At 41.7% G+C, this 15,969-nt stretch overlaps 1 protein-coding gene across 1 annotated transcript in view; it reads right to left on the reverse strand.

Moving 5' to 3' along the window:
• Positions 1-8,195: 8,195 nt before the first annotated feature.
• cep112 (centrosomal protein 112) overlaps positions 8,196-15,969 on the reverse strand; it is a 100,273-nt gene continuing 92,499 nt past the window's right edge. Inside the window, exons 25-27 of the mRNA XM_044332200.1 lie at positions 11,148-11,249; positions 9,150-9,214; positions 8,196-8,545 (exon numbers count right to left, since the gene is read on the reverse strand). Coding sequence (XP_044188135.1) covers positions 8,542-8,545; positions 9,150-9,214; positions 11,148-11,249 — 171 coding nt within the window. The 3' untranslated portion in view covers positions 8,196-8,541. The remainder of the gene's footprint in view (positions 8,546-9,149; positions 9,215-11,147; positions 11,250-15,969) is intronic.

Raw genomic sequence — 15,969 nt, forward strand, 5'->3', positions numbered from 1 at the left:
GATTCAAAAAGTATGGTACAAAGACAGCAAACACTTTGATCAGCCTGTTTGCTAAAGGTGCTGTGAAACTTTCTCCCTTGATGCTTCACTTCCCATCAAGGTTAATAAAAGAGGAAATTGCTCTTGAAGAAGCCATGATGACTAAGGGATTACTCATCATTCAAAGGCCACTTTATCGCCTCACATCCTGCACAGAAATATTTGCAATGTTCCAAAATCATGCAGATGTACAGCAGTGATTCCCGACCAGGGGTTCTTGTACCCCAGGGGGCTTCTGTAGTTGCTAGGAGTATGTGGAAAGATTATCAAGTGGATCAACTAATTAGAAAAAAATAGAAATTATTACTTGAATATGCAAAAAAAAAAAAAAAACCCATTTACTGAGTCAGCTGTACACCTAAACACTTCTTGTTTAGAGTGCGTGAAAACTAGTTTGCTCTAGTTTGCGAGCAGGGAAATTGAAAGAGTTTGCTAAAAGTGATGGATAATAGCTAAAAGTAATGAATTAACTTAATGGATTAACTTAATGGAAAAATGGTTAAAACTGCTAAAAGTAAAAAGTATAATAGCTTAAAATAATGGATAAAGTACATTTTGAAATAGCTACTGATAAATGGTAATAGCTAAAAGTCATAGATAAATGGCTGACATACGGTGGTGTTGATGAAGGAGTGCTTGAGTTAATGTGACAGGACTGTGGGGGTACATAGCTGAAAAAAAGGTTTGGGAGCCACTGATGTACAGTAAGTCTGGCGCCAGATGTGAGGCAGTGATGACTACTCAGGAGTAAAAAAAAATTAACACAAACATCATTTGTTATCTCATAAAAGCACGTCTACACAGTCTGGGCCTTTTTGTAGGTATACAGGTCATCTGGCTTATATACAGAATGCCAACCAGACAATGTCAGCCTTTGTTAACTTTGGAGGGCTGAGTCTGACCTCTGACAGTAAACGCACCAGGGTGGAAACCATCACCATGGCGATGGTGTGGACCTCCTGCCAGTACCAGGGGCCAGTTGGGCCCTCATGTCCTGCCCTGTCAACCCCCTCTGTGGTTCATGGGAGGTCCCTCTATAGGTTGGGGTCTTCCCTGCTGCCCCTCAGGAGCTGACCCTAGGTCTGTGACTGGCCGGAGACCAGGGGTGTCCTTTGCTCCTGGCCCTATAAAAAGACCCTTGAAAGAGGACTTCAGGGGGAGAGGTTATGGGGTGTAGCTGTCTCTCAGTTTAGGAAGATATTATTACAGGGACAGGTCAAATTCAGCCTGACTACAAAGAGCACTATAAATAGAGACGGAAGGACACGTGTAAATCACTTAAGGGCCCAATCAATTCTTTAATGTTGTCTGCTCCCTTTTTTTTGCACATCATACACAGAGATAGAACTTCTTATGGTGTCTAAAGACATGAAATCGCCTCCTATCCAGCAACTTAAGCAGGCTGGAGAGGTTTTTACGACTGGGTTATATGGTCTCCTGAGCAGTCTTGGCCTGTCGTAACTGCTACTGGCCACCTCAGTTGCAGTCATAAACACTCGGAGTGTGTGTGTGTGCGTCTACCGGTGGTGTCCTCTCAGTGCTGCAGCTCTGTGATCAGTAACTGCTCTCAATTACAGTATTGTGTGCTGTTCCTTTCGGCTTGGGGTTAAACTCTTTGCAGACCCCTTTGAAGTACTCATCCCTTTATCTCAAGCCAGAGCCAAGAATTTGGGGGAGGACAATGGAAAATGAAACCAACAGGGAAGCTTATGGCAATTATCAACCAGAGCCATGAGGAGGAAGTCAGCTCACACAGGCAGACACAGAGAGAGAGAGAGAGAGAGAGAGAGCAGATAAAGAGAGCAGGATCTAGCCAATGTAGGACAGGGGGTTACTGTTTCAAGTTTGTTTGGTGTGTACACACCCTGGGCAACAACTGACCGCCGAGAGAGGAAATGGAGGCTACCTCTTCAAAGTCGGTGACAACAGGGGGACAATGGCCTCAGAAGGGAGCAAGGAGCTGATGAGAGGAGCTGTGGTGGGGGTGCAGGGGGTCAACATACAACATAAGTGAGGACCAAAGTGTGGTAGAGAAGGATGGGAGGAGTAGGATGGAGGAGAACGGAGGGAGAAGTGCTGTTGTCAGCAGAATCAAATGGCATGCAGAGAGCTGGGGAAGATACAATTAAAGTGTGGAGTTAAGACAGGCTTTGAAGTTGGACATGGTGCATAATACCCTTAAAAGTTAAGGAAGGGCAACAATTCACCAGTTTGTTATGGGGCTGTTTTGAAAGAGGAAGAGGAGAAGAAAAAAAAAGAGAGCACGAGTGGTGGTGGTGGTGGTGATGTGGGGAGGAGGGGGTTGTTTTTGAAAGGGTTCAGTTTGAGGGGAATGAAGTTGGATTTCAAGCACCAATTGGCCCCAGAAGGATGGGTTTTTTGCAAAACAGAGAATGTAAAGTGCGAGTGGGAGTCAGCGCCCACCTGTGCATTTTGATGATGGGGATGAGCGTGTGAAAGACGGAAGAAGGGAAAGAGAGATGTGTCAGGGAGAGTGAAATAGGGAGCGAGACAGGTGAGAGAGAAAAGACTATGAAGAAAGAATGAGACATAAAATAGGTAGGGAATTGGTAGTGATGGAAGGCAGGGAAGAAATAAAAGAGAGCGCAAAAAGAGAGAGGGGGGGTTGTTGAAGGTTATTTATTGGTTTTTTTCCCTCGTTTTAATCCCATTTTGCGCTTGACTTTTAAGTCTACCAATGTATAGAAACAATGTCGGATGCACTGTCTAATCCAATTGGGCCATGAAGCTCACTCCACACTGACAGTAATGACTTTCATTTCCTCTGCTGCTCGCACTGAAGCACCATGCAGACACTTCACAGGCCGGACGCCACTGTTCTGCCATGCTTGACAGGACAGCGATCCTTCTCCGAATCAGTCTTAACCTGAACCCTGGGCTCCCTCACTCATCCTTAATCCATCACTTTAACCCCATCTTCCTCTTTCCTAACTCTGGAGCGCAGGGTTCCCAGACCGGTAAGGTGATTAACTTGCTCGTCCATTCAACAGATGCCAGATTTTTATCTCTTTCTCCGCTTCCTGTTCCTCCATTAGAAGGGTGTGACGTATCAAAGGGGTGAGCACCATGGCAACACAGGCATACTCTGATGAGGGTTTGTCTCACTTGACTAGAAGATTGTGAGTTTCAGTAGTGTTTATAACATTCAGACATACACAATGTCCACATAAGTCTATCTTTTCAATGATACAAGTGCAGGCCATTTGAGGAGCAGCTTAACACCATTTTCAAGTGTTGTTTGTATACACCAGCAAGTCACAATTCTCCAAAATAGATCTTATGACAGTCAGATAATTGAGATTTCTTGATAGTCATATTGTATATCACTTTTTTAAAGCTCCCCTCTCAGAGCTGTAGATATTACAGAGTAGATAGAGGTCATATTCTAGGTAATATTTCTGGGAATTTTGGGGGTTTGATGACCTGAGGAGGAGTTTACATACTTTTATAGATTACACACATATTGTGGATGTTGGATTTTTAAAGTTGATTAAGTTGATTCAGGTACTGTTTTAGACAAAATATCCTAAAATTGGATTTAAACAGAAAATAGAGATGAGTTAGTATTTTCTAGTACAATAACATATTGCATGCAGCAGTGTGGAGAAAGCTTTGAAAGTACATTTAGACCAAATTTTGTGAAAATTCTCAGTAGTTTTTAAATCTCAGAGCTTGAATTCAGACTGAATGCACAGTGATTTTCAGAGGTTGTACGACTGTATATAAAGACAATGCAAAAACACGTGTGGACATGAATAGATGAGATACAAATTGAGATACTGAGTCCTCAGTGCAAGTGCTTATCCCAAATGACTCCGTTTCATAAACGTACAGAGACAAAAGGAAAAAGACTCCGAAAAAACAATGTGAGATGAAATTTTGCTTTGCGTTCAGTTTGAACACAACTTGCCATATGCTAACCCTTTCCACTGTGGTACTACATTTTTAAATGATCCACTTTAGAGAATACTTTTTAAGTTTATTTTCTTTGGTTCAAAATGCTGGCCTAGCTGGGAGGCTAAAAATGGAAAAAAAAGTTTCATTTCAACTGCATTAGTTTGGACCTGGACATTGTTTATTTACAAATTACAACTTCTGGTGCAAGAATTTGTGTATAATAACAGAGGAGCATGAAAGAGATAAAATGAAAGTGCGAGACAGAGATGTCAGATAACCAGACAGAGACACAGGGCAAGCGATACAGATAAAACCTCCCACACTGTCTTGACTGCATGGTCTTCTGTCCCTCTGTTCAACCCACACCATCAGCCCAGACGGCAAATTCAAGCCACAATCACACAAACACAACCTGCTGTGCCTTCTTCACTAAGGCTGTATAGCCTCTAACCCACTTGTTCTCGAATCACACGGTTACATATCCTTTTCATAGCTCTTGTTGCATTTGAGTGACAGGGCAGGGAAAAAAGGAAAAATCACTGCCATAAATACCGTATCAACAAAGGAAGAATGATACAAGTTAGGAGGAAAGACAAAGACAGAGAAGGCAGAAAACACGATGGAAGACAGAATAAACAGCCTAAGTGAAATGTGTGTGTGAGAAGTGTTGGCGATAAGCAGTTTTATTTATGCAAGCAGCATATAACAGCAAAACACAGGCCTCCTAGGATCTGACTCAGAATACAGCTCTATAAAAAGCTCCAGTGACACATGGCTCACGCACATGCAAACACACATGTACAATGACTTTGTCAATCACAAGCTGATGTACAGTCAATCCCAGAAGCTTGTCACAAGTACTCAAGCGGAGCGCACATATGTCACATGTGTAAATCTTGTAAGACGCAGGCAGGGAAGAGAGGCGTTGAATGACCTCGAATCACCCTGCTCTACAATGTTAGAAATTACTGCTGGTCTTTGGATAAATGCCCTCAAATAACCTGTCCAACATCCTACAGAAATAAAATGCTGCCAACAAAAACTGGTTTGTTTCTCTCAAGTGAGGAAAAACTGCATCTCCAAATGATCTACATTTCTGATTCAGTGTCAGTCACGCAGCACACTTTTTTTTGTATGCAGTGGTTTTTAAATGGGCCTTTGTGAAAGCTGCTCTTTAGGCAATAAAAACATTAAAACCTCTAGTTCAACCAAACACATGAAAGTCACTAAAATTTCACATGAACAGGCGCCATACACTAGCCACGAGCACTAAGTGCTAGATGTAAAAAGAGAATATGGCGGATGAGTGGAAACCTTGGGAGCTCCATGACTGCCCTTTACTGTTGTCACACAACAGTCCGCTGTCTGATGTGGAGATAACTGAGAGGAAGCGAGGGCTTTGATCCTTAATGGGGCCATGTCGGCTGTGTGGAAATGACATTCATGGCTTGTATTTACACAAGCACAATTATGGAGGTTATTTTGGTGGTAGACAATCAATTAGAGTGAAATTATGTCAGAGTAATAACACAGATTAAAGGAAAGGTTGTGGCTAGAGCCTGTTTGGGTGTAAATGAACAAAACACAGGCCTGCTAAATAAGACAGAGTAGGCATTAACCTTTGGATTGACATTACCAGCAGCTCTATGTAAAGTGAACCTTAATGCCTCAGTATGGTTGAAACAAAAGTGCTTGTTGGGTCATCCAACAGCATCCGAAACCCCCTATCTGATGGTAGAACTGGTAGGGGCTGGGTCCAGCAATTTCAGTAAAGGCCACATTTGACCACATCTGAAGGTTAAAGTGTGCATAGCTGTTTAAAATGGCATACGCAAAGGCGGGGCAAAAGAGTAGGGATGAATCATACAAATGTGGAGAAAAGTGCATAGTTTCAAACAGTATCTCCTTGAAGACATTCATGGTGCTGTACTTGTTCGTACATACGAAATGGAAAAGAAGCAGTTGTGTGAAGAATGGAAAAAAAAGAGATGTTAAAAACCTACCTTCTTTCTCAGCTAGGTATGATGATGTTGGATTGTTTGTTTGGGAAAATGGCAAAAATTGTTCAATGTAGCCCTCCCAATTCCCTTGTGTTGAGGCATTATTCTAAAAGGCTTCTCCTTGATCTACTGTGACTTGGACTATACCTGATTTGTATGTTGCTTTGGAAAAAAGCTTATATGTAAATTCCAGAATCACAAAGATGTTCATGGACCTCATTATGCTTCAAACTCAGCACTTGTTGGATCGCCTAACAGTGTCTGAACCCTTTTCCCAATGGTGGAATTGGGTAGGTGATGTCTAACAACAACAACAAACTCTCAAAAACAGACAATCTTTCAATAATGTTGACCTTACACAGCATTTGGCCAGGTGTGTGGAGGCGCTAAAGTAGACGGAATGTGAACTTCTCTCTCAAACTCTCTTTTTTCATTTTTCACACAACTATTTCTTTTACTTTTCATGTGTACAACCGAATGCAACACCATGGCTGCCTTTGGGAAGAGACTGATTTAACCATGACCACTGATATTTAGAATGTGTAAGAGTTGAGTTACTCCAAAAGGCTTTCAAGCTTTGTTTTACTTTAAAAAACATCATCAGAAGCAGGTGGAGATAACAGGTGTACCAGCTGATTGCTCACAGACTGAAATGCAGCAACACAAATCAACAACCAATGTCATGTAAACAACTTCAATTCCTTTGAAGCATTGAGACCACTGTTGAAGGAAGGTTTATTATTTCTATGGTTTTGTATATTGTCCATAAATGTTATCAGTTCAACAGAATTTCTGATGAAGCTGGAGACAATCTGTGAAAACTAAGTGGCTGAACAATCAGCTAGCACAGCTACCTGGCATTAATTAGATGGTGTTTCGTAACAACTCTTCCTGCTCCTAATGATGGTTTTGAGGTAAAATCGAAAGCTTGAAACAGCAAACCTGCCTCTGTTCTGTTTTAGAGTGACTTTACTCTTCTTACTGTTTGTACAATTCATTATGTAGAAACTACAGACACCCAGAAACACTGAAGTCTTGGAGAGAGATCCAGGAGGGAGAAGGATGCAGTCAAGAAGAGGGTATGATGGCAGGTTTGCCTAAAGTGTGGTCATTCAAAACAAAACATTTGCCTTTAGACATGGTCAGACAGATTTGACACTGTAAAACCCGGTTCATTTGAGGTTGTTACTGATGCACATTTGAAATCACACATATGGTACATGCAAGAATGTCACACATACATGTACATGAATGCACATGCAACTATGCTATGTTGCAATAGTTATGAGTCTTCTATGCACTTCTTCCAGAAACAACAGGCTCTACAGAGGCTTTGTGCTGAAAGACTAAATTCCTGTTTCTCAGATGTCGGTCTGACAGTCCTCTCTCTCTTTTTTTTGTTTCTTCTCCCCCTCTCTCTGCCCAGGCAGCAGAATCAGCACATCAAATAAATACAGAGAGGAGTATAGTGTTTCGTTTGGAGACAGCAGAACAGGTCATGGACAATGGGAACACGTGGACGTGTGCGAACTGCGAGTGTAAAAAGAAAGCAATTCCAATGCAAATAAGTGTTGGGGCTCTTTGAAATCAAATCTGATTTTGGAATTTAATAACGCCTCCGAACTGTTTTCCAGGAGAAAAAAAATGGATTCTTTTGAAATGATCAGTATTCAAACCCAATGCATTCCTCACCTACCAGAGACACAAAATACCAATGGATGGGGGATCATTATGAAGCCCACCCTCGGTCCACCAAATGTTATTATCATCATAAAACCTCCGCACTCTGGAGACATCGGAGGAGACTTGGAGACATGGCGGCCATTTCGTGGACTTCAGTGTCTGAGTTATTCAGCTTGGGTTTGAGTGGAACCGCTGGTAAAACACAAAGTGGTGGCAGAGGCAGAAACACTGGGCCCAAGGACTGTAGCGTTTGGCCTGAGGTTCAAACAATCGACTCGCAACGCTCTTTATCTGAACCAACCACAAACCCCCAAGTTCTCTTTACAGTTCAAATGGGAGCTTGAACAGAAAGGCGATGCTAAAAAGTGATGGGGGAGATGGGAATTCAAGGTCTTTGACTTTAGTGTAAAGTTACAGCACTAATCTTGGTTAACATGCATGTTGTGGTCATATAAAACCAAGGGCAACAGCTTGACCTTCTCTAATTGAGGGATTAATTATGAGGTTTTTGAAGAAGATGAAAAACATGCTCAGAAAAAAAGAAGCATGACAATGGAAAATGATGCAGTCTTTTATTAAAAATGGTTCATTTTACTAGACATGACAACTGATATCAAATGTCTATCAAATACCATTGACAATAATAACATTGCGCTGATAATATCAATAATATCAAGGTCAACAGCTGTGAACATAAAAACATTTTAGTAAAAGCTGAAATCTGATGATGAATAAATAATTCAAAATGTTAAAACCACAAAAGACAACAGCACATCAAACTAAAAGATGACTGATCCAGTGGCATGACAGGTGTGTAAAATAACAGTCATTAATGCTCACATCTGATTGGTTGTCTCATCCTTCATATCCCAGAGTAAGGTCAGGCTGTGGTTCGTCTGGGTTACCTGCGCAAAAAGAGATATAGTGTGAAGCCAACATTACACTTACTCTTAAGAACAAATTTGAGCTACTTCTATCTGATTAACTGCTCCTATGAGATTCTCAACGTCTGAGTCACTGTAGGTTGTGAGGTAGAGCGCATTTAAAGAACGGGTCATTTACTGCGATGTGCGTGACTGAGAGTCCTGAGAGATGTTTGCAGAGATGTGAGTGAGCATTGTTTGACTAGTTCTCTTATCACTGCATGTATAGATGCTTTACATATAGACATAAATGGCTCTTACAGTACGATGGATGGGAGGCAAATCAAAGCCCTCAGCACTAGAAGCTGTCACAGTCAAAGACAAGTAAGGCGTCATTTAATGTATCTGCACCATTAACTGTGCCTAACAGATTACGCTGTAAGCCTATGAGTAACTTTAGATGTTCTTACTCATCCATACTCCCTGTCAGTGACACACTGGTGTGGAATCTGTGTGTGTGTGTGTGTATATATATATATATATATATTCACTGTACTGTACAGGCAACTTCTACAAACTTCTACATGCACGAAGCACAGGCACGTATGCACACATGTTTCTATCCAATCTAAACAATCATGCTAACCTCCTGCTGCGGCAGGCATCCAGATCTTCCTGTAGCAAAGAGGCTCTCTTCTGAAGGAAGTTAACCTGCAACACAGATGCACAAAGCAAACTTTGGCACAGAGTAATCTTCAAAATGTATTCACACTGATTACTTATACAATGAAGGGAGTAAAAAAGCATCAGAAACAGGAAGTGGAGAAGGTACGATGGCTTTGGGTCAGTTGTGCTTTTTGGTGGAGGGGGTTAGCTAAGTAGGGAGAAGTGGAAGAAAGGCTTGGTTGTTGAGTCCAGGGGTCAGGACGGCAGGGGTTGGGGGTCAGGAGATTAGGGCAGAGGGGTTAAGGCACATGGGGACAGAGGGAAGATTATGAGCCAGGTTAGCTGAGGTTAGGGCGGCGCAAGAGGAGGCCTCGCCATTCTTTTGTTTGGCTACAAAGTGTGAGTTTATTTATGAAGTGTCTTTGGCTGAAGTGAAAATAAACCCCATCTACATTTACACGGCATCTAGAGCCTGGCAGAATAATCATGACTCCAAAAGAATCTGTATTGTTCTGGGACTACCGTACTGGAGCCGAGGGTACATTCCTTTCTGTGGGGGAGACCTCAGGAAAGTTCTAGCATTTCATTTGGCACTTCACAGTGGTGAAGTATATGCAAAACCCCATCGAAATGTGGTTGGATGCCTCCAGAGACACGAAAACTCTCCCCACCTTTTTCCCCCCCTATGTAAAAATAATGCACTTTAATGTGCAAAACCCAAGACATCATCAATGAGAGGAGAGACCATTCTGGTCACGAATTACATCTTATAAACATATCCAATCACAGAGCTGTGGTCTGTGCACTGAAATGAGATCTTGGTAGAGCTATTAGAACAAGGCAAGGGTTTATGATGAGCCCCCTTTACAAAAACGTGTACTGCAGGGCCCTATCATCGTTACAGAATACCCTCTTTTGTTTACAATGTAAATGCTGAAAAAATGAAAGCCCTTTATTGCGATTCAGTGTCAAAATGAGCCCATTGAAATCAGTAAGACATGGCTCAGAGGAACAACATGGCTATACGATTGTGGTTGAGGAAGGTTACTGTGTGACCTGATGGAAAAAGAGAGGAGATTAAGGTTTATAAAGAGGATTGGCAGAGTCCAAATTGAAAGCAAAGTCTATGATCGACTGCCACACCAAAACCACATTGAAGCCATCATCTTTCTCTTCCAAATAAATAATTCTGACATGCATATTCATACAGAATGTTTGGGTTATGTTTCTGTCAGTTTTGATTGATTAATAGCAGGGGAGGTAGAGGACAAAAGGAAATAATATCAACTTCAACTATAACATATCCTTGTGCGCTACATGGCCACAAACATTTACTTTGACATTCAATCCAATGTATACTGTCCAATATTTCTGGGCCCTATAGTAAATATTCTTTGTGCTCAACAGGAAGATCAATGTTCAGGCTTTGTTCCAAAGAAGCAATCCTGCGGCTGACAGTAGTTCAGTGCATTGCTCAGTGACACTTCTGCAGGACGAGTGTGAACTGTCACAGTGCTTGAATCTGGTAGTTAGTGCACACTTGTGACTTCAAACCACTGGTCTTAATTCATACAGTGTAATGCATCATGGTCTAATTTCAAAGTTGTAGCAGTTTGGTCTTTATTCCAGATTTATTTCATGAAATCAGAATTGTTTTTGTTGGCTGAGTGTGCACACACTGAAATAATTAAGTTGGGCTGCTCATGTAGTGTAGGTATCGATACAAGAATATGAAAATAAAAAAAGACAATTAGGAAATACGTATACAAATAATATATTACTGGTACATGATGAAGAGCTGATAAGTATGTCAAAATGTAACAGAAGAATTTCAAAAGGTAAGAACCAATAAAGGAGGAAAAGACAGATGAGGAGAATTTTGTAAGCTAAAGTAAGTAAACAGATTAAATATATTCGCATGTTTGTTCTGGTCCGGTCTGTAGCTGATCTGTGTGTCTGGCAAACAGTCAGTTCTCACCTGCGCTTTCAGAGACGTGATGGTGTCCTCCAGTTCCTGTCTGAGCTCTGCCGGCATCAAACCTTTGATCCTCTCCTCGTACTCCTGACGCACCACAGTCACCTGAGAAGACAACCAAACAGCTTCAGTCAACTTAAAAAGAACAACTGAACTAACAGATTAATAAATCCTAATTACATGTGTTATTCAGTCATCAAATTAATATGTCTGTAATATCCAAGCAGACACCTACACAGATAGTGAAATATTCAACTGATGCAAAAAAGGCTCAATCTATCAATCAAACTCATTGTCACTTTATATTATTAGTGCTCCTTGATATTGCTGAATAACTGACTCTGCTACTCATTCACATACACACTTGCATGAATACACTTCCAGACAAGGCCACCAAAAGAACAGCTCCCTTTGGAGGAGGCGCACACACACACACACACACATACACACACAGACACACACTCACACACAGTCACAGACAGTGGGTATCCCCTCTTTATTCATGGCTCAGAGTATTCCCTCGCTCTTCACAGCTCCTTCACATCTCCACAGGGGGTCCGCAGACCAGCATGACTCGCTCTGCACAACACCCCCTACTGGCTGCTGATGACTACAGCCAAATCTGACACAATGCATTTATGGGCTCGACGCAGCTGGGTTTGGACGAGGACAGGGCCATGGTGGAGGGCAGAACACATCAAACACAGCAGCAGCTCAATAGCGAGCTAGCTAGCTAGCTCCACTGGGGAGGACTGGAGGAAGTCTGTCTGGGGCTAAATTACACTCCACTAAACCAGAGTCTGATTATAGAAGTTGAAAAGGGTTTGGTTAGCGCAACCCCCCCTTTTACCCACAAACACACATGAATGGACACACACACACACACACACACATACATATGCGCAGAGACACAGACGTGTGCACAAACACAGAGCTTTTACAGTATTGTAAAAAGCATTTACAGCATTTCGAAAAGAGTTGCTGAATCAATTAATTCAGAGCTTGATGAATAGTTTAACAGAGCACAAGGAATTAACGGCGGCTGTGAAAAGCAACAGTTTTCACCCACACATTTCAAGGTGTAACCAGAGTCTCAGCATTTTAACCAATCATAATGTCTTTGACAGAGCCAAAGTCCAGCTCCCCACCTCTCATCAGTCCAGTCTTTCAAGTGAAGAGAGCGTGAACGAGGTGAGGGGGAGGGAAAAAGATTGGTTTTCCTAAAAATAATTTTCCTGTTGTGGATTTAACTGATTGTTCTGGCTTTGGCTAATTAATCTTCCTGGGCACAATGAAAGGGATTGGGAAGCACTTCAAAGCAATCCCCGGTATAAATGATCCCAACATGAAGCAGCTCACTTTGTCTCGGCACAGTGTGCAGTAGATTAGTCTGCCACAACTTTGCCAATTTTTCAGGCTCCTTCTGCCCTATTCATTTAAAAGTGTCGGGCCAATAATATCGGGTCGAGAGTCCAACAGTTTACGCAAATGTGTCTTTTTCTCCCTGTGTGAGAATGAAGTCAAGGATAATTTGAGAGTGACCTTTTCAAACAAGTGGCAAAAAATGGTTTTCAGAAGCTTTAATTTGAATGTCCAGGAGATAAAAAATGAGCTGAAGCTACGGGAGTGCAGATTTTCAAAATGTCTATCTCTATCTATAGCAGCTTCTGTAGTCATAACAAAATGGCAAGCCAAGACAAAACACACTCCGCTACCTCAGACCAAAGCAATAAACAATGGTTGAATAAACACATCCCTTACCAACCACTCCGAATATAAGTCTAGATTCTTCAAAAGCCAAGCTCCTTAATTTTGCATTCTTGGTTCATGTATGGTGCAGTCACCGCAGCAATGAGAGATCCGCTCTGCCTAAATTACAAGCTCCTTTGTGGCAATGCTGTCCCCATTTGCCTTCCCATACATTGGAATGGGCAAGGCAACAACGGCGTATTCACCAGGACGACTGGATACTGTACATCTAGTGGTAAGGCTGATGAAAGTAGACAAGCCATGAATGTTTGCTTTAGTAACAACTATAGCGGGAAGCCAAAACTTGAACTAAAGTATGATGTGATACAGTAAAGCTGTGTATCTGGCATTTGTCCTAATTACTTCATGGCAAACAGCACTAAATGGCTGCACTGGCCGTCACTTATCGCTAATTTTAGCAAGTTGTATCGCCCTGATCATAAAGAAGGTCTTTATTCTGCATTATCGTGTCACATACACATACATATATACTGTATATCTACATAAACTTGAAGGCATGTGATAGAAATTTCTTCTTTTGCTGCACAGTAGCAGACTAAAGCATTTGCAATCACATATTTCCACAGTATGTCTAACTAAAGCTCAGCTATAGTTTACTATGCAATGTGTGTGGGTGGAAGCAGCAGCCTTTTTTTTTTTTTTTTAAGACAACAACCTCTGTTGTTGAAACGTGTGCGAGGCTAACAGATCCAGAAAAAAACAGACAAGGATAGGTAAAGTATCAACTCAAATGTCTGACTTCACCGTGTCTCTCAATGTTGTTAAAATTCATAACAGGAATATCTCAAACTCCCCGAAGATGTCTGCCTCGTTCCCTGTGAGACACTGTTCCTCCAGCTTTGCATCCTCTACTCGCCTTCCAAAGTCCCTCCTCTCACATCTCTATTTTTCTTCACGCAAATACACATTTTCCCCTTCTTTTAACATCTTTTTCACAGCAAAGACATGTTTGTTTTTCTGACAGGTAGCAGAAGACATGTGACTGCATCTATAAAAAAAAAAAAGCTTCCTCACCATTAAGACAGATGTTTGGTGCTTTTGAACAGTACTATTGATCAAACCTTTCATGAGGTTTCGGTCATTGATAGACTCCAGATGAGAGTGAGCAGGAAAGAAAAGATAGGAAGGGAACCACAAAGAAAAAAAAATGTGTGCCACTATTTCCCAAAGCATTAAAAACAGGACTTTGACTTTCTGGAGATAATCAGGTTTCATCTCCACAGCTCTTTTTAAGATGAGATTTTGTTTGTTCCTGATGAAGCGTGATTCTCTAGTTTTGAAGAGTGCGACGAGCGGCAGTCGTTTTCCCCTCCCAGTCATCTTAAAATGACAACATTTCATCTATATATAGTCTTTAGATTGTGGTTTTGACTTTCCCTTGCGTTTGGTACTGTCAGATGGTGTGGTTTTTGACAGCTGCCAGCAGAAAGGAACAAGCCCTCAACACTTTCAACGTTCAAATGAAGTTTGTCACATTGTTGGGAAGCTTGATGTATGCTAATGAAGTTGGGGTGTGTGTGTACAGGCATGCGTGGGACGGGTTGGGGGGGTGGAGGTGAGTAGCTGCTGGAAAGACATTTTTGATATACCCCCTTGTTCCAAAGTGACAAAAACCTTGTCAGGAACAAGGGGGTACATCAAAAGTGATGCCACTCACAAAGTTTGCACCTCCACATCCACTGAGTTGGCACTCAGAGAGTTCACCAAGGAGCGATTTGAATTCAAAAACGCTTTGCTGCAAGAGGGAGAAAAGAAACAAAAAAAAAAAAAAAGGAAAAAAAGGAAAAAGGCAGGAAGAGATTAGAAGTGGCTACAGATCTTGAAGTTGTTAGAACTATGAGATGGATTGGTAGCTGCTGATATAATGTGCCTTCACAAAAACAGCATACAGGAAAAGTTCAAGTCCTCTGCATTTCTACAGTATATCTGAAGAAATTATTTATTTTTCATTTTACAGAGCTCCCGTGTTGCAGGACGATACATCTCTAAAACTTGTACAGTTCACTGTGCCCACTGTATCATTATGTATTTATACAAAGAGCTGTACTCCTCAACACTCTGCTCCTCTCTTCAAGGAGAATTGAACCACACAGTGAGCTGCTGATCCGCCATTTTAGAGTGGGGGAGCCTGCGAGGGCCCTTGCAATAGCAAGGCAAGCAACATCTGTGTGAAGTCTGGGCAGAAAGGCTGTTTTAGCGTGTGAGAGATTGGATTGCAAAGACACGTCTTGGCAGATAAACTAGGGCAATATCATTGTGAAGAGGCTGAGAGAGTTTATTATCATACACATACACAGCAAAATATGCACATCTGCATTGTGCACGCAATAACGCAGATGCATGTACAATGTACACAAATGTACAAAGTAACATAAACAAATCAAAAACATACAGCAGAAAAACTGTTTCCCTATTGACACCTCACGCACACACACACACACACACCTGACCTTAGGCGAGAGCAGGGTAGGAGTAAATATATGATTAGGATTAATATATCATTAAGGTAGTGTGTCTCTCTGCACACAGGGAGTAGAACTGTGACTCCCTGGCAAAAGACAGGCGCCCATACACACCTACGCACATGTGTAGCTACGTGCAAAGCACTGTAAACCACAAGCGACAGTGACATCAGGAGAGAGTAATCAAGAATGCAATAACAGGAGGACAACACCAGGGACTCTAGCACAATGGAACAAATCAGTAACAGATTAAAATAAACTCACCCTAGCTACAGGGATTATAGAAACAACACTCCACCAATCGCTCACTCTGAGCAACAATTCTGGCGGTCGAGCAGAAGAGCACTAAGTGGAGTTCACTGCACACATTTACACTGAGGACGTCTACCCACTGAATACTATTGAGTATTGGGTAATGGCTCACTTCCTGTTTGTGTCTTTGCTCCCAATATTGTCACAGCAAAAGAACTTGCTTTAAATTAGTAAAATGTGTTCATGGTAGAGTATCAACAACTGTCGAGTATCAAAATATGTACCAAATGCTTAGTCAGATTCTTAGTCTTGTTTACTCATTCTTTGCTTCGAGATATCAC

Source organism: Thunnus albacares, chromosome 17 (assembly GCF_914725855.1).
Source record: "Thunnus albacares chromosome 17, fThuAlb1.1, whole genome shotgun sequence".
NCBI classification, from domain to species: domain Eukaryota; kingdom Metazoa; phylum Chordata; class Actinopteri; order Scombriformes; family Scombridae; genus Thunnus; species Thunnus albacares.